Raw genomic sequence first — 25,748 nt, forward strand, 5'->3', positions numbered from 1 at the left:
ACCGAAATCCTAGACCACAAAATTGTCACACCTCCTTTTTTTCTACACCCCGGAAAGGGTATAAGGGAGTTTTTTCCAACTTAAAGTGACAATCGAAACGAGATTCATTTATTATTAAAAATTCAAAGTCGCCACTTGGGATAATTTATGGTGTCCCAAGTCACCGGTTCAAATCCCGAATCGAGGAAAAGATTGACTCTGTTTTACAGTCCGCGAACACAAAAATCCGGGTAAGGAATTCTGTTAACCCGGGAGAAGGTGTTAGGCATTCCTGGGTTCCGTGGTTCTAGCACGGTCGCTCAACTGTTATAATTGGCCTATTATCTGATTTTAATACATGTTTTAGCCTATGGTTCAATTTTAACTTATTAACCGCTCTTATTCATTTTTAGGAAGATTGCAACGTCATTTAAAATATGTCTTGAACCACGTCACATAAATGCACCCGCGGTCCACAACACATTTTATTTAACGTTGTTGGGATTTGGATTTGGGTAACATGAAATGCACACCCGAGTTTAGGAAGGTAATTTCAAATTACGCGCCTAAAGTAACTACGCATTTTTCAACTTTGCGAGGGCCATAGAAAATTCGCTAAATGGCATGCCTCGAATTCTAAGGATTTAAAATTAATTAAATGAGGGCCATGAGTTTTGATGCTTTATTGTGGATGGAGTGGTATAAATTGATAAGTACAAAAGGCCTAAAGAAATGGGTTAGCTATATGTATATCACTGGAGCCTTTTGTTATAGCATACTACAATTCAGAAAGGTGGAGTTGACATTTATGTGAAAATAACAAAAGACAGGTGCCAGCTTTGGGTTCATCTCCATATCATCTTCAAAAGACCGACTTTCGTTTTCAAATTCTAGAAAGAAACTAACAAAATTTTATAACAAAATAATGAATCTTAAATGACCATATGAGCACAAAAAAAAAAGAAACCATGCTGAGAACTATTCGGATGAACCAGAAGGAACAAAACAAACATGGACATACAAAAATGCATTTTAAACTTGATTATAACAAAGAACACTTAAAGTAATTAATTTATTTAATACTATGCTAAAGAGAAAGTTGTAGTATCACCACTATAACTTCAACAGTACCATTTTGAAACAGAGGAAGTTGAATCTTCCCATGGTTAATTTAAGAAAATATGCAGCCAATAACATAAACTGAAAATAAGATCCTTCCACTAACGCAATCTATTTTTTTTACATCTTAATGTTGACAAATTGTTCAACTTCACATACTTCTTTAAATTTCAAAATATGAACATGGTTCTACATGAGCTTGAAATCTAAATGTAAACAAAACAATACTTGCTGGTTACAAGTCATGAGCCAAGAAAAATAAAAAAAAGTAAAATAAAAAAAAAAACGAGACAGAGTCTCATACTAAAATAACATTAACATTTGCAAATCTCAATTCACTCAATCAAAGAAACATCATTCATGCGAACAGATTAAATACGAAAGAAACTTTATCAAAAGAACCAAATCAATTTGCTTCTGCTTCAATAAAGATGCTTCGACATTTTTTAACTCAAGAGCTTGAATTACATACCTACAAGAGAGTGAATTCAAATGAATAAAATCTGAAAGTTGTAGAGTCAATACAGCAACAACAACAAAATCTCTATCAACTCTTCTTCAAACCCAAGATTCAAGGCCCGAAATATTGAAAGAAATATTTAATGAAAATTTTCAACCTAAATTTCTCTCCTCCCCCTCTCTTCTTTTTTTTTTCCTCTTCTCAAATTTTCTCTTCTATTTATAGCAAAATTTTCGAGATTTTTCAGTTTTTTTTAAAAAAATATTTTATTATTTTATTATTTTTTAATTAAAAGAAATCCCACTTACAAATTGCTTTTATTTTTTTTATAAAAAGAAATCCCACATTTCTTTACTTTTATTTTTTAAATTCCAACTTTAATTACTTTTATCTTATTTAAAATCCCACTTTTTTTACTTTTTAAAAGAGAATTCCACTTATTTAATTTTTCTTAAAAAAACAATCCACTTTCTTTTGCTTTTCTTTTAAAAATGCTACTTTCTTTTACTTTAAAAAGAGAATTCCATCTACTTTTACTTTTATTTTTTTTTATTCAATACTTCCCTTTTTCTTATTTTTTAAATCACTCCTGAAAATTAAAAAAAAATTAATATTTTTTTGGAATTTTTTTATTATTTTAAAATAAAAATAAAAATAAAATAATATTAATAGTAATAATTCACATTTTAAATTTTGTATTTTTTCCCTATAATAAAAAATGTAACAAAGCTAAAAATTGTAGGTTAAAACCCCTAAAATATTTACATAGAAGAAGTGATAAAAAATTAAATATTATCAAAAATTAGGTGCTCACAAAAATAAGAATAGTATAACAAGTAATCGGCAAAATCGATCAACAAATACTAAAATCAACCAATATAATGAAGAAACGACTGACCTTTACACCAAGATCATATGAAATCAGTAGATTGGAGTCAGCAGTAACGCCAGTCTCTTAGAGGTTCGAAAGGGTGAAAAGAAAAGGGGAAAATTAACCAAATGTTGGTGACAGACCATATTTTAGAGAAGGGTTAGGGTCGGGTTGGGTAATGGATTGGGTCGGACCCATTATAAATTTAACCAGATGGTTTTAAGCTTGCCACGTGGCCCTTCCGTTAAAATAAGGGCATATATATATATATATATATATATATATATATTTATAACGTCAGGAGTTTGGATGTCCTAAAAGTATAACAAAGGGCTTTTTTTAAACTATTGATGATAGGATAGGGGCAGATTATACCCTTTGCCGTTTGATTTAAGCAATTGAATAGACGACTAATAAGATTTATTCTTCTGTGTCTTTTATGACTACGATTGAAGTTGAGTAGTTTGTCCAAACTTTGAAATAACAACACTTCCTTGTTTGGTACAATGATGAGATATCCTACAGGATTAGCTACCCCACCTTCTATCTCGGATAATTATTCTCATCATTTTAGTGTAAAAGTTATCCAGAGAGCAGAGACTAACTAATACTCCAAATCAAATATGGGATAAAGTTAATTCCAAAATGAAAAATAGTTTAAAATGCCCCTAAACTATTGGAAAAGATTTTAAAATACCCTTCATCCACCTATTGGGTTAAAAATACCCCTCGATTCACCTTTTTTGGTTCACTTATACCCTTTGATCGTTAGGTCAATGCTGAATTAAAAATAATAATTATTTAAATTCCACGTGGCAACTTCTTATTGGTCGAAATTAAAATATATAGCCTATTAGAAAGATCAACTTGTATCTGCCTGTTTTTCGGACTAACTCGCCCCAAACACTAATTCGACCCGAATAAAAAGTTCAACTAAAAAAAGGACGCCCTACCATCTAACTCCGGGTTCACGGCTACAAAAAGTACATTAGGAAACCATGAGATCAAAATTATGCTTTACTGGTGTCACGACCCTAACCCCGAACCCCGTCGTGATGGCGCCTCTCGTGAATACAAGGCCAGCTAGACCAAAACGGAACACCTCTTTTAAATAGTTAATTATCATAAACAGTAATAAAACATGATATAATATCCATAAATTGCGGAATTTAACGATAACAACAGTAGAAATCATCCCGACACAGCCCAAACCGGGGTGTCACAAGTCATGAGCAACTACGAAATCCGGATACAAGTCTACTGAACACTGAGTTCAAGAAAATAGCTCTAGAAGCATGAAATGATAAAATAAGGGAGGCACGGGGGCTGCGGACGCCAACATCTACCTCGTAGTCTCCAAGTCACTGCCTGGTCTCGAAGGATCAACACTCAGGAATGAACTCTGCGATGCCTGAATCTGCAGACACGGTGCAGGAAGTAATGTGAGTACTCCGACCCAGTGAGTAATAATCATAAATAATAGCTGAAAGCATGAAAACACGTAAAGGCACAATGCAATTCTATATCAAAGCAGTAAAATCACTTAAAGCAGTAAATCGTAGAAGAAATCAAATGAAATCCCTTAAAACAAGTAAAACAGGTAATTTAGCAGATAAATAACAAGTAGAAATCTGCCCCTCGGGCACAGTAACAATCGCTCAGAACAGTATCAGCCCATCGGGCTCACTCTCAGTACAGTATCAGCCCCTCAGGCTCACTCTCAGATCATGATGGGTACTCGCACTCACTGTGGGTGTGCAGACTCCGGAGGGGCCCCTTACGGCCCAAGCGCTATATCAAGCCACCTCGTGGCATCATCTCTCGGCACTTGGCCTCACATCACTCGGCACTCGGCCTCACGTCACTCAAGCCACCTCGTGGCGTATAAAAGTATCTCAGACCCTCAGCCTCATATCGCTCAGCATATCCTCACATATGTCCCTCGGCCTCACTCAGTCCAAAAATCATCACAAGCCCCTCGGGCATTAGCAAAACAGTAGTTCTCAGTCCAAAACATCTTTTAGAAATATCATTTAAGTTTCAAATATGAGTAAAAGTGGCTGAGTTTGTAAAATAGTAAATATCAACAGGACTGAGTTCAAGTGATAAATCAATACAGTAAGGAAATAGTGATAAAAATCCTCGGAGGGTTCAAATAGTTGGCACGAAGCCCAAATATGGCAATCATCCCAAACCATGATGATAACAAACAAGTTTCAGTCAAATACGCGGTAAAATCATCAGTCGGGACGGACCAAGTCACAATCCCCAATAGTAAACGACTCCACGCTCATCATCAAGCGCGTGTCTCACCTCAATATAGCACTACGATGTGCAAATCCGGGGTTCAAACCCTTAGGACATCATTTGCAATCATTACTCACCTCGAACCGGTGAAATCTCTAGCTCGCGACGCCTTTGCCCCTCAAATTGGCCTCCACGCGCGTCGAATCTATCCAAAATCAAAACGAATACATTACAATATGCTAAGGGAATAAAGCCCAAGCGAAAACAATCGAAAAATATCAAAAATCCCGAAATTAGCAAAACTGGAACCCCGGGCCCACTTCTCAAAACTCAGAAATTTTCACATCATTAGATTCCTTATCACCCCGCGAGTTCATACATATCAAAAGTTCTCAAATCCGACCTTAAATGGTCCTTCAAATCCCAATTTAAAAGTTCAAAATCCCAAGCCCTAGTTCTTCCATCTTTAGCTTAAGTTCCATGAATTTCTAGGTTGATTTCACAATAGAATCACGTTTTAGGTTCAAAAATCTTACCTCCAATCAATTCTCCTTGAATCCTTCTTTAATCACCCTAAAAAATCTCTCAGAATGCTCAACTATGGAGGAAAAATGACTCAAAATCGCGGATGAAATAACTTATAAACTTTCTGCCCAGTTCTGATATTCCTTTTTCGCGAACACAATCAACCTCTCGCGTTCGCGAATCACAACTTTGCGTTGACCAACTTTTACTCTTCGCAAACGCGACTCACCCATTGCGAACGCGATGCTTCTTTCTCATATACCTTCGCGAATGCGAACCCCTTAGGCGAATGCGATGAACAAAAAGGCCTTGATCTCAAATTACACTACGCGATCGCGAGTACCCTCTAACGAACGCGATGCCCAACCTGCCAACCCTCCGCGAACGCGAAGGCTTAGCCCTGGCCTTCTACAATTCCTTCTTCGCGAACGCGAGGACTCCTCGCGAACGCGAAGAGATAAATCTCTGCAACACTGAACCTGCATTTCTGCAATTTCCCAAACTCCAAAATGGTCCGATTGACCACCCGAAACTCACCCGAGGCCCCCGGGACCTCAACCAAAGGCACCAACACATCCTAAAACCTCATTCAAACTTGTTCCAATCATCAAACCACCTCAAACAACAACAAATCCATCAATTCACATTGAATTATAGCCTAAGTTTTCTAAAAACTTCCGAAATACACTTTCGATAAAAAACCCAACCAAACCACGTCCGAATGACCTGAAATTTTGCACACACGTCAGCAATGACATAACGAAGCTGCAACAACTCTCGAAATTCCATTCCGACCCTCGGGTCAAAATCTCGCCTATCAACCGAAAATCGCCAAAACACTAACTTCGCCAATTCAAGTTAGTGTTTTGAACCATCGAACCTCCAAAACCAATTCGATCACACTCCTAAGTCATGAATCACCTCCCGAAGCTAATTGAACCATCGAAAATCACATCCGAGCCCTCTAACATATAAGTCAATACCCGGTTGACTTTTCCAACTTAAACCCTCTTAAAAGAAACTAAGTGTCTCATTTCTTACCAAATCCACTTCGAACGCAAACTGCCCAACTCGCTCACATAAAACACAAATAACGAAGCATAATGAAGCAGAAATGGGGGAAACAGAGCGGTAATTCATGAGACAACTGGCCGGGTCGTCACAACTGGTGGACTTTCTTGACCAATTTGGGAAACTACAAGAGGCAGAGAAAGTCGTTGAATAAATGCCAATGCAACAAACAGAATTAACACTGAATTGAAGAAAATAAATTTGCAGCTTCTGTGGGTGATATGGCTTATTAGTTAGGATCTGTTAGCTCTGTGTAATGCTACTGCTAATAAATATCAAAAAGCTACCAAACCTAGGAAAATGCTTACTCACCAACATGTTGAGGTAAAGATTCAGTAATGCTATTGCTTATAGTTGTTGGAAGTTCGCACTAGCATAAATGATGGAAATTGTCACTCCTATTATATCATTTCTTTCAACTTTTAGTGGCATAAAGGTGGACAAACCTATGGTAAAAATAGTAAGGGTTATTATTGTCATCCTTCCATCTAACTCCGAGTTAGATCGAAGTGGGGTTGCCTTTTTTTTAGTTGCATTTTTTATTCGGGTGTGGTTAGTGTTTGGGGCGAATTAGTTCGAAAAACAGGTAGATATGGATAAGTCTTTCAAATAGGTTAAATGTTTTAATTTCAACCAATAAGAAGTTGTCACGTGAAATTTGAATAATTATTACTTTAAATTCAGCATTAACCTAATAATCAAAGAGCAAAAATGAACAAAAAGGTGGATGGAGGGATATTTTTAGCCCAATAGGACGAAGGTATTTTTAAACCTTTTCCAATAGTTTAAAGGTATTTTTAACCTTTCTCTGATTCCAAAATTTATCCCGGAATTATTATTTTTATCTCGTGTACCAAATGAGCCCAAGATTATTAAACCTATAGTATGAACCACAAACAATCCAGTGATACAAGCACGGTGTTAGGGGTCTGTTTCTTTGAGCTTGGCTCGACAACAAGAGTGGATGCACCAACGCTGAGGCCGGAGTGGCTACGTGTCTCATGTTAACATCAACTGGAATTTTAGGAAAACATCTTCCTTTCCATATTTTACAAGTTATACGGAGCATTTTGTCCAATTTTGTGAAAAAACAGCATGTTTCAAGATTGCTACATAGTATATTTTTCTCAAAATGTCTGCATATTCAGATGGATAATACTTTGCAATCTTCTTCATCAATCAAAAGAAGTACCAGAAATTAAACAAAAGGCAGCGAGGTAAAGAGGGACATTTTTGTAGCAATCTTGCTAGGTGATTCTCGTCAACAAACAAAGTACAACAACCATTTCAAAATGCTTTCTGACTCAAATTACAACTGATGTGGAGGAACTGCAGTCCCGAATTCTAAGACAACACTCCAGATGCCCAGAAGCTGGTGCAAATGAAAACCAAAAATATACAGAGTTTTGACTTTTTCTGGGATTACTACTTTGATATAGCTAGCTAACTAGATTATAAACTCTGAAAACATGGGTACTACCCTAAAATTTAACAAAATCCAAACCGTAATATCCTTAAACAATCATTTCATACCATTTCCATGCGTTGAAATAGCAAGTTCTGGGAAATTAAAACAATCTCCTCCAGCTCCAACAAATCCACCTTCTCCACTAGCAAGCTGCCACGTGTTGCCCAACATACTAGCTCCAGCACCGTTACTGTTACTATGATCAACACTGGTATGCGACACTACTCCAGGAAATGGCCATATGGGCCTTCCAAGACCAAAGCCCATATCTTCAATTGCAGGCCCAACTCCAAGCCCGAACCCACTGAGTGCTAAAAGACCATGAGGCCCTTGAGTATTGCTCAACAACGAGGTGAAACTCCCACACATGTTCCCATTCGGCTTCACGTCAAAGGGTAGTGGCCCGCCGTGATGATCGGCAGTTAGAGGAACCAAAAATGGAGAAACGTGTGATGGAGTAGGCGCGTGATGGTAGTCGCGAGGAGAGAGCGTGGAGGACAAGCAGCTGCTAGTGCTGCTACTGGTGTTGTTAGTAGTGATTGTACGGGAGCGTTTGGCATTTTTGCGACTACCCCCACCAACGGGGATGTCACGAAGAGTGCCGCCGTGTGTCCAATAACGGCGGCAGGACTTACAGAAGTGACGTGGCTGAGAGAAGTTGTAGTTGTTGTAGTAGCAGAATTTAGTGTTGGTGGAATCACAGCGTGGACATGGAAGATGCTCCGGCTCCGGTGCCGGTGCAGCTCCTTGCTGTTGTTTGGTAGCTTTTCGTTCACTTACGTCTGAAGGCATTTTTCTTCTCGCTTGTTTGGCTGTTGAAGTAAGAAGAAGGACAGAGACTTCCTATATGTTTAATGAAGTGAAAGAAAGATGTGGGGCTTATGGAAGCATGTGGTGGGGTTTTTATGGGAGGTGTCTAGTCCTCAGAGAGAGAGAGAGAGAGAGAATCTGCGTAGTGCTCAGTGAAACAGGGTCCTGAGAAATTCTGAGGGTTATGTGCTAAAGAACAGAGAGCAGCTTTAGCAGGGTTTTTTATTTTGCTAGCTATGGATATATTCAGACGGCTCGAAAACGGCTTTTTGTTTTGGGTTGGTTCCTAAATGGAGGCTCTTGCTAACCTATTCCCATACACATTATCCCACATGTACAACACCAATTGTCTGATTATTTCATTCTTAGTGGACGCTATACTACTCGTAATTAATTAAGCACGATTTAAATCCGAAAATTAATTAATGGGATTTAGCATCATTGGTACGATCACGGCCTTGTGCTTACACAAGTGTGCAGTTCTGCATTTAATTATACTTTGTTGTTTAATTAATTTGGTTGCCGTTACAACTCACGAGGTAATAGATACGGCTATGACATTATACTAGTTTTTACCTATTTGCGACTCCATTATGTGTAATCTTCCTACAAGTACTATACGAAGCGCGGAGGCTCCTTGTAAGTTGTACCTAGAAACATTATTTATTATTTTGCTTCAACCTGCATTATATTTGGATTATAGTATATGATAAAATAAACGTGTCTCATTCGCGCAGTATACTGTTCATTCAGTGTGTTGGACAAGTAATATTGCTGAACAATCTATAATGGGGAGGATCGGCGAAGACAATAATTTATTTTATTCCTCACTTCAATTTAATTAGAGGTGCCACTAACCACCTTATTTATTAATTTATTTTGAAGTTGATGATACCATTATAGTTTACGCCATTATTTAGTGACATAAGTGTAGACCTCCACATAGTCGGCAAACGATAATATGTTGCAAGTGCTGAATTGCTAAATTGAATGAATCGATTTGTAATACTTTGAGAAAATCTTTGGATAAATATACAAATTTATACAGTATTATTTTGAGAAAATCTTTGGCTAGTTATTATTTTATGAAACGCACAATTGATCATTGTCAGTAATTACAACATACCATATTCAACTTTTATATATATATATATATATATATATTTCAAATTAAGTATTAATTCTTATGTGTAAATTAGTCAAGTCCAGAATTTCCGGTCATTCATAAATGCTTTAAGTTTGGAGGCAGCAGAGGACAACATTTACTTTTGTTCCTTTTTTTAACTTGGACAAAGAAGAGTTTCTACTTTTTTTACATTACTGATCTTATTTTAACAAGCTGCAATAGTCGGATTGTTCCAATGGTTGGAGTACGTAGTACATTCAAAGACGGTCAAGACTCAAGATGATAAAAAACGCGAAGCGAGAAATGAGTCAAAAGTGGAATGAAACAAGTGAAATACATAACAAAAAAATTACCAAATGAAGCAATAATATAAATGGGGACAAAAGGCAAAGCAAACCAAATAATTTTGAAAGACATGAGCGGGAGGCTTAAAAAAAAACACTCAAAGGCAACGACGCTGAGCGTGTGAGAACAGGAAAAAGATTATAAGAGAAAACGTGGACCGATAGATACATTGATTTAGTACCGACAATATTATGAATGTCGGATTAGCGTGGGTATTCAATTATTGGACTGTTCCCATCTCAAACCCAACTTTGGTCTTAAAGTCTTTTCCCCTTATATGAGACTTGTCGTTTTCTTCAGATTCCCACATCCTTCTCTAATACTGGTGATTTCGTTTCTCTTCCGTACCCCTATATTCTCTGCCTGATTTCTCGCTTTACTGTGACTGTTGAGTCTATGACCAACCTCTCAAATCACGTAGCATCGTGTTTTAATCCCCCGGTAACTTCCATTTACCCTCCCTGCAACCCTAGGTGAAAATAGGTCGGTAAGATAAATTTTGGGTTTTGTACAGATTATAACAGAATGATTCACAAGTACCGGCCATCTTCACATATGTCTAATGTTAGGGTTTAGGGTTAAATGTTGTAAGTTGACATGGACTAAACACATAGCACAATAGTACTTCAAATTCCAGACCACTTCATTTAACTTTTTTCTATTTTGAACTATACAATTGAGTTGTTATAGGGTTTTCCAATCAATCAACCTGCCCCGCAACCTACAAAAGTATAATTAGCTATTGGTTTCTTGTTTTCTTTACGGGTTAAATTGGAATATTAAACTTTAATGCGTTAACCTAATTAAACTTTTTGCATATATATATATATATATATATATTCCTCCATTTAATTTTATATAACACTTTTTCCTTGTTTATTCTGTTCAAAAAATGATAGCACCTTTTTGTATAATGAAATGCTTTAATTTTTATATTTTTATTTTACTCTTAATGACACTCTTTTATATAAATGACAACACAATTAAGATGACGTTATTCAGAGAGCACCCAATAAAACACTCACGTATAGTAATTGCAAGGGAAAAGAGTTATTATAGTCATGGATTCTATAAAACTCAATAGTTTTGTCTTAAATCTGGTATTTGTGCTACAAAATTTATTTTCTATGTATAAATAATCTATCTAAACCCAATAAGCAAAAAGATGGTGATCTAGAAATCATAAGCTGAGAATTCTAGATCCTGCTCAATTAATAAGTTGCAAGAATTATGCATTTTAAGCTATATGTAACGCCACATAGCAATATTCCAAATCCTAGGAGATCAAAGGGCAGAGAATGAAAGGACAAAGAGGGAAAGCACACTCGATCGATAGGTGTAAGAAGAGTGCGAGGAAGATAAGAGACAATAAGGTCAGAGTGTTGGTCAAAACGGTCGGAGATTTGTTGGGGATTCTGAGAGGCATGCGCGCGGCGTCATCCCATCAGCTGTAGCTATCGGAACCACAGGCTGCATACGAATGCCCCGGCCCCTATTAAGACTGTACCCGTTCTATGTTTGACTGTTGCACTCCTTTCATCTCTAGTCGTTTTCCGCGGCAGAGATTAGTACACACGCGATCTGTGTGTTTGCTGTTTGTCTCTGGACGAGACGACTGGGCTTTCTTGATTGGGGTTTGCCAATTATAGGTAGACAATCTCGACATCACGTAGATTTTCCCTCTAAGCTTCTGTTTTTGCCATCCCCTTCTTTTTGGCCTTTTCTTCTCGGAATATGATTCCTTCTCCCTAGCTCCCTTTTTCTTATACCCTGTTTGATCAGCTTTATTTTCCAAACAAATATAGTATTTTGTACGAATTTTAGTACCATAATCAGTTTTATTTTGTTATTTTTGAGGACTTAAACCAGCTCAATTAGGGCTTAGTTGGTACAACCGATAAGATATAATTAATTTCGGTCTAAACTTAAGATGAGTTTATCCCTGTCACGACCCAATTTTTCCTCCGTTGGATTTCGTGAAGGCACCTAGTCTTAGGGACTAGGTAAGCCTAACATTTACTGAATATCAACAATAATAAAGAAAGTAAATAGTCTCGAAGCAGAAATCTCTACGTAATTTATAATTACTTAAACCCGGTAGTACAAGTCATAAGCTTTATAGAATTCGCTACAACTTTTAAATACAACCGTTTAGAAATAAATACAACAGTGTGAATACAAAATAGGAAGGTGACTCCGAAGCCTACGAACGCAGCAGCAGGTCTACTTTGAGTCTCCTCGGCAAGAATCCGCACATCTACTAACGATCAATACCTGGATCTGTACAAAAAATGTACAGAAGTGTCGTATGAGCACACTACAGCTGTGTCCAGTAAGTATCAAGACTAACCTCGGTGGAGTAGTAACGAGAAACAGTCAAGATACCTACTGGTCTAATAAACAGAACAAGTATAAGCATGGGAACAACATAACATAATTTCTATATAAAGGCTATGCGATACGACTAACAATATAGTAATCATAATACGGAAGGAAACAACAAGTAACAATAGAACACTATAAATAGGACACAGAAGTGAACGGAAATACAATCAAAATCCGAAATCACAAATACAGTAAAGACAAGTCATAACTCAGCAACTACGACAGTTTTCACATAAGGTCTTAGCCAACAAACTTCAATCAATTAGTCAAACCTTGAAGTGATAAAAATATTTCGATATACACTTCCTCCAAATGAATATTTTTCAAAAATAGTTCTTTCAAAATGAATACCTTTCGAATATAATCTTTTCAAATAAATATCCTTTGAATATAAGTCACCCTGTGACACCTCATCTCATAATCATACAATACGGATCTCAATACCTAAACCCTAACACTTGGCATTTTGTGCCCTCATCACACCTCATATAATCATACTGGCAACTCACGTGCCAAATAGAGTCATTCTCACATGGAAGGCAAATAAATAAGGGTGTGCGTCTATACTCAGCAATATCAAGAAGCCTCTTATCCGATAAGGGTGCTTAGCCACGTGATATGCTTGTGCAAGTGTCCTAACGTAGTTCATACCAACTAGTAAGGATAAGGAAAAAGAACAGACAACATGTAGAATGTTTATACAAGGATAGGTGTTTACCATGAAAATGGTAATTACAAATAGATTTTATTTTGTGGTTCTAAAAATATATGATCTATTTTTATGCTAGTTGTTAGGCAATTGATGCTAAGTGAAAGACTGGAAAATAAGGTAGAAACTCGTAGATAATGTAATAACCAAACCGAATGATCAGAAATCAGAGCCTCGAGCTGACGCGCACGTGGCCTCGATGTCGAGTCAGATGCCTCGCTAAAGGCAGTCGATGGAGGATTAACAGTTATAATAAATTCAATGGCGGCTCTTTATAGCCAATAATAAGCAACAAATGAAGAACAATAAATAGAACACAATAAATATAAGAAATAAATGAAAGTAATGAGATCAAGAGAATATGTTAGAGAGCAAAGAGAATGTTCTTGTATATTTAATATTGAGTATCAGGTGTCTTACAAAATGACAAAGATCCCCTTTATATATGAGGGGGAATTCAGTCATAGTACAAATGTATTTATTACAAAGATATGGGGCTGGTACAGCCATTTAATGACATGATGCGGGCTTGGACTAGCCTAATAGACTTTGTCAGCTCTAGTCACGTGCCTTGGGAACCTCATATTGATCCACCGAAGCCACTGATTCACACTGCCTCGAGGCCTGCCGTTGCTTACACTACCTCGAAGTCGATCACTGAGAACCCTCGAAGTTGATCACTAGGAACCCTCGAGATGCCTTGATGATCGTAAAATAGAACTGCCGATTTCTACCGTATACAGATAGTCCCCGCGTTTCCTAAAACAAAGTGATAGGAAATGGTTGTGAACTCCTACTCCTTAGGTGCTCTCATCATGATGTCAGCCTATCAGAGCATTAAATGCCATAACTCAAAAGCCGCGCAAGGGTCGCTGTCAACACAACTATCGAGAAATCCACGAACCGTTATTGGTTCGTCCTTTCTGCTGCCCATATGGCTTCTATAAATACCTCAATCGTTTAATGATCCACACTTTTACAACATCTGCAAACTTTCAGAGCCAAGGCCATCCCTTTTCAGATTCTTCCTTCTTCCGTTCTTGGTTTCTTACCTACTTTCTCAGAAAGACCTTTCCACTACCATGGCTAGAACCTCTAAAATAGTGCCCCGAAAAGAGGATGCTGCCTCTTCGTCTCGAACATCCAAGGGAAAACCTGATCGGTGCCAACCCTGCACTACTACAAAAGTAGCGAGAGTGGTCGAAGCAGCTTTTACCCGAGATGGTCGGGGTCGAATTCCACAAGGAGTTAGAAATGGGAATTGGGTTCCTATCTAAATTAGAGATGCGTAATTGCTCTTCCAAACATCATTGATCTTTTGCTTGCTTCTAATATTGTGCTTATAAGATGCTAAATTAAGCTAAGAGTAAGATACTTGAAAAGTTGTCTAAATAGTTAAGGAGGCACTAGGGAAGTGACTTTCTCCTAGGTGGATACTTGACGGGTTCCCGAGTCTAAGGCTAGATTGTCATATTGGGATTACGATATAACCAATGCACGAAAATTCTCACTCTATACCTCTCGGTAGTTTGAGTGATTTTGTCCTAATTGACTCTCAAGACCAATTGGGTATGATAATTTGTACAAGCAATTGAGGTTCAAGTCGGGTATTACTATCTCTAGGTTTAACCCTTTAATCAGGGCTATCAATCTCTTGAATATGCCCTAATTCCTTGTTGGACTAATTTTTCTAGGCTCAAGCTCTCTTTCTTAAGAAGAGCCCAAGTAAAAAAAAGCACAAATTCGTGTTTGCAACCACTAATTCAACATGGAAAATACAAATTAGTCCAAATATAAAACACCCATAGACATTCAAGCCTTAAAACTCAAGACCCATCAAATACCCACACTAGGGTTGAGCCACAACCCTAGCTAATGGGTCTAGCTACTCATGATAATAGAAGCAAACAAAGAAATAGATGAAGAAAAACCCATAAGATTTAATTACAAGCTAATACTTGAAGATTCAATGATAAAACTACTCTAAAATTACTCAAAATAGTTAAGAACTACTGTTCATAAGCGCAACTGAAAGTTAGAATACAACTAATGACCTAAAAATGGGAAAAGAAACTATTTATACTAGGCCGAATGTTTTGGACAAAAATACTCCAGTGGGGGTAGTGCGGTCCGCACAAAATCGAGTGTGGCCGCAGAGAGGCTTCTTGGCTTTAAATCTTAGCTCTCTGAACTTGGCCACTGCGGGCTGCATAAAATGCACCACAGCCGTGGTGGATTCTATTGCGGTCCGCACAAATGGACCGCGGACCACATTGGCATTAACTCTCCAATGTCACAACTCTCTGAACTCCTTCTTTGCGGACCGCACAATCTCGAGTGCGGCCGCGGTGAGGCCATTGCGGTCCGCACAAAATACTTTGCGGCCGCAATGCTTGAGTCTACGAAATAGCACCTCTCTAAATTTCCTCACTGCGGACCACACTAAATGGAGTGTGGCCGCAGTGGACCTGTTGCACTGTGCTTGGACTTGTTCTTAGTACTTGTGCATGTTTCACTCCTTTTTGAGCTGGTTTGACTAGTTGTCACCTTTTTGACCAAACCCTGCAACAAGTACAACATGTAAGCCTTTGGGACTATTTTGTACACATTTGTAATCATAACTCAAGTAAGAAGAAGTATAAAATGAACCATAATCCCTAGTTATTAACTCCCCCAAACTTAAGCTTTTGCTTGTCCTCAAGTAAACAAAATAAGACCCACCCCTTAAGACTAAATCCAAGAAAATTCAGCCGACCTAAAGTGACCTCATCTAGCATCAATTGGGACTAACAATTGCCCTCAATTCAAATGAATCATTAACAACATTCGACCTTCTAAACACCATGGATTTAGTGCGACACAAGAGCATCAAGAGTTGACTCAACCCATCAAAGAAACTCTTTCTACTACTTTGGTCATTGTGGAACCCAAACTCTTACTCCTCAACTCTTCCTAAACAAACCTTACTTTTAGATTGTAGCACTCAGAACGAGGATAGTGGAAACACACTCATCTCTCTCAAAGAAAGGTCACAAGTCCGGCTCTAAGTACTATAATCTTGCCCCTTATATAAGTCACCACTAATGTAAGCTTCATTCAACTCGAGATTATATAGGGCTTTTGTGGAGATATAGTGAAGGCTTTTGGTTCAGGGTAGGAAGTGTTTGGTCTAAGTAGGTTCCATCTTCCCCTTAGCACTTCAATTTGTTTCATTTTGGCACATATTCACTTGACTTTTTTTAAGTCATTTAACTTCTTTTTAAGGGGTTAGAGAGACACACTGTCACTCTTTCTTGTTCATTTCAAATCCTTTTCTCCTTCTCAACTTTCCACACCTTCGATCTCTTTACTTTTTTGAATCCCTTCATTTTTTTCTGCATTGATCATTCTTTTTGTCTTCTTGATTTTCTTTCTTTTTCATTGCCTTTCCTTTTCTTCATTTTGTACCTTTTTCACTTTGTTGCATTCCTCGTATCTCCCCCCCCCCCAAACTTATGCTTTTGCCTTGTGTTAAGGAAAGATCGGGTGCCAAGAGAGGGTATTTTTAGAACGGGTAAAGGCTTGTATCGTGGTTTGTAAAATAAAAAGGTCTATGGCTCAAAAAGGTTGACTAGGGATATTATCATTGGTAGGATATGGAAGTGTTCAAGACATCATTCGGATCAAGGAGAGCCTATAATCACATCTCAAGTCAAATTACACTTAGGATTTTGCATAGACAAACATTCAGGCAAGTTCTAGACTAATGGCTTGGGACTTGGACTTGCAATTCAAATTCTTACCACACAAGCTATAGGATTGCTAAAGAGACAGAGTTGGGGGTCCACACCAACCTTACCTAATATTTGAGCAACACAATGGTCCCGAAAAATCACTTGATGATTATCGGCCAACACAAGAGTCTCAAGGTCACAACTTTCACCATCCTATATACAACAATTTATTTTTGACCGTAGGATCAAAGGAAAATGTGTTAGGCCCAAGTGAAGCTTTTCCTGAGGCACCATTACTCACTAGCTACTATTTTCACAAAAAGCAAAAAGAAAGCAGACTCAAACCCTTAAAAAGGTTGTCATTCCATCCATCATTGGGAAGAGCCACCCGGTTCACACAAATTCCACATTTGGAAAGAACCGTGGTATTAAGAAAACCAAAGGCTTATTGCAAAAACTCAAAACAAGAAGCTACGAACATAAAATAAGAAACTATGAAAGGAAAAATGCGGAAAGTAAAATGAATATATACAAGAGGGGATTAAGTCGAATATACATAAATAGAATGAATATATACATTAGAACGTAACATTATATACAAAACAAAAGTAAAAAGTACGAAAAGTGCAATAAAATGATAAAATTATATACATACCAAAGGTAAAAGGAAAGCATAAAGAAAAAGTAATGTCATATATACAGTCATCCAAATAGGTCCATCCCCTCAAATAAAATCTAACATTGTCCTCGGTGCTAACTAACCAAAATAAGCACAAGAAAAGAAATAGAGGAAAAAGAAACTCCCTATTGGCCCTCCGTCTGCATAGGATCCTGAGTATGGGTCCTCGGTCTGCTCGGGAACCTATGACTGGCTCCTTGTAATCTGTGTCTTTACTGAGACCTAGCCTGTACTGAGTCCTGGTCCCGTACTGGAATCTGGGGCTGGCTAGAGGAACCTCCCTGCGGGTCCTCCAACTCTATAACAACATCGTTAGTACGGGGAATCACCCTCTTCCTCTTGGGTGGCCTCTCTGTCTCCTACTCTGGCTGGGGTTAGGCTGCTGGAGCCAGGTTATGCAATAAAAGATCCATAGGCAAGTGATCAGCCTTCAACCTTTCTACCTCCACCCTTAACTCCTTCACCGTCTCTTTTGAAGCACGAGTTTCTCATTTTCTTTGCCTCCTTATCAAGCTCCTTCAATGCCTTTCCATGAGAATCAACAACATCAATGATCAATTTTTGGTTCTCTAGGAGCTTTTTCTGGTTGTCCAGAAGCTCCTTGAGAGTGTCCTCCACTGACTGTGGGACCTATAGCGGAGGAGGTACAGACTGGGCTGCCACCGAAGTAGATAGCACAGACAGCTTAGAAGTGGTTGTCTGCATCTAGTTGTTGATACTGACAAGGGTCTGGCTCAGTCGGTGGGCAGTCAAAGGATATGCTGTGGATGAAGGAATATCTGGAGCTGAAGAAGTGGAGGGTCCTGGGGCCATGTCTGGTGTGGCTGAAGGAGGCTGAGTAGGAGCCACTACTACTACTGGCTCTTCAGATTGGCCAGTTGAAGTAGTGGCTTTGCCCTTAGGGTCCTTGGGGTTGTCAGGACCCTTGGTGCTGTACTAGGAGAACGGTGCCTTTGCTTTCACTTTCACATCAAATCTCCTCTTCTCCACATCTAGATCCTCAAAGTACATGGTCAGAAAATTAGGGAAAGGGTAAGATCTATCGCCTTCGTTCACCACTCGAGTAATCACCCTGGACATCACATTCCCGATGTTGATCGGGTACCCTGCCATAATCGATGCCACCAATATAGCCCGGGAGATAGGAAGTGAGTTGTCGTGAGTGGTGGGGTCTAGCCTGCTACAAAAAAATGTCTCCCACCCTTTTGCTTCAAAGTTCAATGTTCCCCTCAGAATGTTTACCGCCGCTGTCATTCATGTTGGGGTGGTACCTGGAATTGCCAAGTACTCAGCTAGCCATGAACGGACATCTTCCCCCAAAGCTACCTTGTCTAAGTATAAGGTCTCATCCTCCTCTGGGAAGCCCATGTAATCATTTATCATCTTGCCATCAAATTTCACTTTCAGATTTTGCACCTTAGTCACTATGGTGCCCTTTTTTTTTATGTGGTCAATATTAGTGTAGAACTCCTTGACTAAGTGCTCATTGGAATCTTCCACATGGCCTATGAAGTAGTCCCAGCCTGCTAACTCTCTGAACTGCCTCAACACAATGGGGTTGTGAGGCAAAAGGTCCCGTGTGATGAATTTTCGCTCCGGTATCAACTTCCTCTCGGGCCACCATTCCCTGAACTTGTGGTAGGCCACTTCACTCACGAATCCGTCTTGTCATGCCTCCGGATTCTTGGTTCTCTCTACCCCTCCTACTTGGGGCTCACCCCCTCGTACTTCTTCTCCTTCTTCTTCTACGGGATCCTCCTCGGATAGTGAAGCTATAGGTGAGGTAGAATATTCATTGTCACTGCCTGCAGCTGAGCCCTCAGACGACTCAGAAGATATGTACACTGATGCTTGGGCAGTAGGAGAGCCTGGAGGTGTATCCCTCAATCTGTTCCTCTCCGACCAGTCAATAACATATTCTGGCATGGAGTCTTAGTCGGACGCCTCCTAGGAGGGCACATACTCACTCCTTGAGTGGTCAATAGCTCTATCAGTAGCCCTTATGATCTTTCTAGTGTTTTTGATGGCTTGTCAGGCTTGCAGAGTCAATCTAATCATGCCTCATCCCCTACCCCGGGAGGACTCTCCTTTTCCTTTCTTTTTATCGCCTCTGCCTCGTGATTTCACCATTATCTGCAAAGAGAACACATTATATTCTTGTTAGTATCCCAATAACAGATGAAACAGCGCAGAAAAAAAAACTTGTAGACAGTCAGAATTGCAGACAACATACCGTAAAAAATGAAGTGCGGCCAAAAAGAAGCTACCGCGGACCGCAAAAAATGCACTGCGGTCTGCACTGAGGTGGGATCAGACTACCCACCCTTTGATTCTAGGCACCGCGGACCGCACAAAATGCATTGTGGTCCGCATTGTGGCACCGCGAACTGCACAAAATCCATCGTGACCGCGGTCCTCAATTATTAGCTTTCAGAAGTTTCACCACCGCGGTCCACACAAAATAGCATTGCGGACCGCACAAAATCCACCGCGGTCCGCGGTAAGTGGTACCCATCAACACCAACCTAGGGTTTCAATTTTTTCACATTTTTAGTTCAATTTTTCACCTACTATTGATCCCCTAGGTGTTGAATCAGTGTTTTAACTAATTAGTCCTAATTTAAACATGATTAAACAAACCTACGATACATAATTGAAAGAAAACGGGAAGAAAAAACTAAGAAAAATAAAAGTTAGAGAAAATAACAAAGTTAAATAACTAAGACAAAATTAAAATTACCCGAAGTGAGATGCAATGTAGATTAACGAAATTTAGCAGTTGAATTCAAGCAAGTATGAGAGATGAACAATGATATTTTAGCTTTTGAGTGCAAAGGGTCAAAAAGTTTGAAATGAGGGCCTCAGGTCCTATTTATAGAAAAAGGAACTGGGGCCCATCTCACCTACCCACGGCGGACCGCACAAAATGTAATGCAGCCGCAGTGGTCCACCGCGGACCGCACAAAATGCATTGCGGACATGGTGAAAAACTTCAGAGACTCCTCATTTTTTACCAATCAACTATGCGGTCCGCATTGAATTTTTGCCCCCGCACTGAGGCATTTGTGGTTCACACAAAATGCAATCCGGCCGCAGTGCAAACTTCAGAGAGTGTGCATCTTTCCAACTTAGTCCTGCACTACATCAAAACAATTCTACAACAACTCACAACCAGTTAGTCCAAAAGCAAATCCTATACTACAAAGAAAATCAAAGAAAAACAAAAAGAAAGAAACATGGGTTGACTCCCAAGAAGCGCCTGATTTAACGTCGCGGCACGACGCAGGTTACCATTAAATCACTTAGGTGCAGTAGTGCCACCATGTGGCTGTCATCAATCTTGCCTAGGTAGTGCTTGACCCTGTGCCCATTAACTCTGAAAACCTCCCCATTTTTGTTCTTCAAGTCAAGTGCACCAAACGGAGTCACAAACACCACTTCAAAAGGTCCACTTTATTTTGACTTAAGCTTTCCCTGAAACAGATGTAATCGAGAATTGAACAAGAGAACCAAATCACCCACTTTGAACTCCTTGCTACGAGCATATTTATCATGAAGGTACTTCATTTTGTCCTTGTACAAGGACGAACTGGAGTAGGCATGGAATCAGAATTCATCAAGTTCATTAAGCTGCTCCACACGAAGATTTGCTACCACATCCCATTCAAGATTCAGCTTCCTCAAAGCCCAAATGGCCTTGTGCTCTAACTCAACCGGTAGATAGCAAGCTTTCCCAAACACCAATCGATACAGAGACATACCAATCTGAGTCTTGTAAGAAGTCCTATAAGCCCATAGAGCATCATCCAACTTCTTTGACCAATTGGTCCTATTTGCATTGACCATCTTTGACAATGTACTCTTGATTTTCCTGTTTGAGACTTCAACTTGGCCACTCGCCTGAGGATGATAAGGAGTAGAAACTTTGTGATTGATACCATACTTTGCAAGCAAAGTGTCAAAAGCTCTATTACAAAAATGAGACCCCCATCACTTATGATTGCACAAGGAGTGCCAAACCTTGTAAAAATGCTCTTCTTGAGAAACACAACAACACTTCGGGACTCATTGTTAGGTAAAGCCATGGCTTCAACCCACTTTGAAACATAGTCAACCGCCACAGGAATGTATGTGTTCCCACACGAGCTAACAAACGAGCCCATAAAATTAATGCCACATACATCAAAAATATCAACTTCAAGAATGGTATTGAGAGGAATCTCATCTTTCTTTGAGATTCCACCCGCTCTTTGCATTAGTCACATCTCTTCACACATTCACTTGCATCTTTGTACAAAGTTGGCCAATAAAACCCGCAACTAAGAGCTTTTGAAGTCGTCCTCACCCCGTCATGATGGCGACCATAGGGAGAGGAATGACAAGCCTCTAAGATACTCAATTGCTTCTCCTCCGGGATACACCTTCGGATCACACCATCCGTGCAAATCTTGAACAAGTACGGCTCATCCTAATAGAAATCCAAACTATCCCATTTGAGCTTCTTCCTTTGGTTAGAAGAGAGCTCACACGGGATTATACCAGTCACAAGGAAATTAGCAACGTTCGCAAACTATAGCATACCATTCATCGACACAGAAAGGAGTTGTTCATCGGGAAATGAATCATTGATCTCTAGGCCATCACGAGGCCTCCCCTCCTCCTCCAAGCGGGACAAGTGGTCCGCCACTTAGTTTTCACTACCCTTCCAATCCACAATCTCCAAATCAAACTCTTGAAGTAACAAGGCCCATCGCATCAGTCTAGCTTTGGAATCCTTCTTCATCATCAAGTACCGGAGTGTGGCATGATCTATATGAACTATGACCTTGGCACCCATAAGATACGGTCGAAATTTCTCCATTGGGAACACAATAGCCAAAAGTTCTTTCTCAGTCACCGTGTAGTTCACTTGAGCATCATTCATTTTCTTGCTCGCATAGTACACCGGATGAAACATTTTGTTCACTCTTTGTCCTAAAACTGCCCCAACCGCAATATCGCTCGCATCACACATGAGCTCAAAAGGCAAGCTCTAATTGGGTGTGGTGATAATAGGGGTGGTAGTCAACTTGTGCTTGAGAAGTTCAAAGGCTTGCATACATCTCTCATCGAACATGAACTAGGCATCTTTTTCCAATAACTTTCATAAGGGATTCACTACCTTCAAAAAGTCTTTGATAAATCTCCGGTAGAACCCCGCATGCCCAAAGAAAACTTCTAACTCCCTTGATAGAGGTAGGGGAGAGAGCCTTGAAATTACATCAATTTTTGCTTTGTCCACCTCTATACTATGCTTTGAAATTTTATGCCCAAGAACTATGCCCTCCTCAACCATGAAGTGGCATTACTCCCAATTAAGAACAAGATTGGTTTCTTCACAACGGGCCAACACTCCATTAAGATTTTTCAAATATTCCTCAAATGAATCACCCACAACACTAAAGTCGTCCATGAACACCTCCAAAATATCTTCCACCATATCGGGGAAAATGGCGATCATACACCGCTGAAATGTAGCCGGTGCATTACACAACCCAAAAGGCATCCTAGAAAAGGCAAAGGTATCATATGGACAAGTGAATGTGGTCTTCTCCTGATCTTTCGGAGCAATCAAGATTTGGTTGTATCCAGAATACTCATCCAAGAAATAGTAGAAGGCACGCCCAACAAGTCGATCTAACATCTAATCAAGAAAAGGCAATGGAAAGTGATCTTTGCGGGTCACTTTATTCAACTTGCGGTAGTCCATGCATACCCTCCACCCGGTGACGGTCCTGGTATGAATCAACTCATTTTGTGAATTTGCAACCACGGTCATGCCACCCTTCTTTGGTACACATTGCGCCGACGAAGTCAAAGAGCTATCAGAGATGGGGTACACAACCCTGGCATCCAACCACTTGATCACCTCCTTTTTCACAACTTCTTGCATTGCCTCGTTCAACCTATTTTGATGTTCCAAGGAGGGCTTTGCATCATCTTCCAGAATAATCTTGTGCATACAGAATGCGGGGCTTATCCCTCGAATATCAGCTAACGTCCGTCCAATTGCCTTCTTCCGCTTTTGAAGCACCGCCAATATGGCATCAACTTGCATGTTAGTAAGACAAGAAGAAAGAATAACTGGCAAAATTGAACTAGGGCCTAAGAACTCATACCTGAGGTGTGGAGGCAACAACTTCAACTCCAACACTGGAGGTTCCTCGATTGAAGGTTTTGTTGGTGGAGTCTTCCTATTCTCAAGATCCAAAGAGAGTTTCCTAGGCTCATAAGAGTAAGAGCCCATTCCATGTAAAACATTCACGCACTCCACTCGGTCTTCATCCTCGTTTACATCAATATTCAACAAAACGGCCTCTAGAGGGTCCTCCACATTAATCATTACACTAGTATCATCAACTATCACTGCCGTGACAAGGTCCACAAAAGAGCACACCTCAGAACTGTTGGGATGCTTCATCGACTTGCACACATGAAAGACCACTTTCTCATCACCCACCTAGAAGGTGAGTTCCCCTGCTTCTACATCAACTAAGGCCTTCCCAGTAGCAAGGAAAGGTCTTTCCAATATGATTGGAACTTCATAATCTACCTCACAATCCAAGATCACAAATTCAACTGGCAAGATAAATTTGTCCTCCCGGACAAGAACATCATCAATAATACACAATGGTCTCTTCATAGTTCTATCCGCCATTTGCAATCTCATGGAAGTCAGCCTCGGTTTCCCAATACCCAAAGTCTTAAAAACGGAGTAGGGCATCAAGTTGATACTTGCCCCCAAATCACATAGAGCTTTTGCAAAATCCGCACTCCCAATGGTGCAAGGAATGGTGAAAGCACTGATATCTTCTAGCTTCGGGGCCATTGAGTGCACTATTACACTAACTTGGTGGGTCATCTTGATAGTTTCGCAATCCATGGATCTTTTCTTTGTCACCAAGTCCTTCATGAACTTAGCATAGCCCCATATTTGTTCTAGAGCCTCCACCAAAGGCACATTAATGGATAAGCTCTTCATCATGTCAATAAACTTTTTAAACTAATTCTCGTTTTTCTGTTTTGTGAGCCTTTGAGAATAAGGTAGAGGTGGCCTTGGCAAAGGAGCCTTGGATTTAGGCACAACCATTTTCAGCATGTCTATTACGTGTTTCCTAGATGAGTTCACGTCATTCTAAGTCCCCACCTCGACATCTTGAATATCAATCCTCACTTCCTCATTCATGTTCTCATCATTCATATTTTCAACTACCAAAGGAATCTCATATTCTTGCAACTCAACTTCATCACTCAAAATTTGTCTTTGTTTGGAGGCATTCACATCACCGCCTCTTCCACTTCTTGTAGTTACCGCCATAACATGATTGTTCCTACCCTTCGTGTTAACTATCGTATCACTTGGTAGAGCCCTTTGAAGGCGAGTATTCAAGGATTGAGAGATTTGGCCTAACTGAACCTCCAAGTTTCTGATTGAAGTATTGTGGGAAGCCAACTGAGCATCAAAGTCCGCATTCTTTTTCATCATCTGTTCAAACATCATTTCAATTCTCCCCATTTCGTTGTTGGAAGAACTAGGACCTTGGGATGGAAATGGGGGTTGATTGTTCGGTTGTTGATACATTGGGAGCCTTTGAAAGCCTTGCCCCCGATTTCCTTGATTGCTACTATTCCAACCAACCTGATTGTTGTTACCACCCCAGTTGTTGTTGTTGCCATTCCAATTACCCTGATTGTTCTGATTATTGTTCTGATTGCCCCAATTGGAATTTTGGTTGTTGTTCCCCAATTACTATTCCCTTATTGTTGTTGATTGCCCCAATTGCCTTGGGGTCTCCATTGTTGTTGGTTAGAAGAATTTCCTCTTTGACCTTGATAGTTGTTCACGTATTGCACCTCTTCATTCTGCCCATCATAACCATCATCTTGGAATCCACCACAATCATTGTCATATTGATCCCAACTCCCTTGGTTCTGTTGATCTCTTTGTCTTCTTTTGTTCACTAGCATATTGACACCCTCCATAACATTTACTTGGCGTGAATTTTGAACCTATTGTAACTGTGCCTTTGCTAGCTGGTTTATTGTAGTTGCCAGCTCTACTATAGCCTACATATGGTCATGTAACTCTTTGTGCAAGTGAGTGACCGTGGGATCACCCTCTGGCACATTGGCTCTACTTTGCCAAGCGGAGGACGTGTCAGCCATCTCGTCAAGAATGTCACAAGCCTCATCCATAAGACG

General features: G+C 39.6%; 1 protein-coding gene across 1 annotated transcript; it reads right to left on the reverse strand.

Annotated features, from left to right (window-relative positions):
- Positions 1-7,527: 7,527 nt before the first annotated feature.
- On the reverse strand, positions 7,528-8,826 carry LOC104229023 (dof zinc finger protein DOF3.4). Its single transcript, XM_009781584.2, has one exon. It carries the CDS (start codon positions 8,530-8,532, stop codon positions 7,795-7,797), a length of 738 nt encoding a protein of 245 aa, XP_009779886.1. The 5' UTR covers positions 8,533-8,826; the 3' UTR covers positions 7,528-7,794.
- Positions 8,827-25,748: the final 16,922 nt, after the last annotated feature.

Source organism: Nicotiana sylvestris, chromosome 2 (genome assembly GCF_000393655.2).
Source record: "Nicotiana sylvestris chromosome 2, ASM39365v2, whole genome shotgun sequence".
In the NCBI taxonomy this organism is placed as follows: Eukaryota; Viridiplantae; Streptophyta; class Magnoliopsida; order Solanales; family Solanaceae; genus Nicotiana; species Nicotiana sylvestris.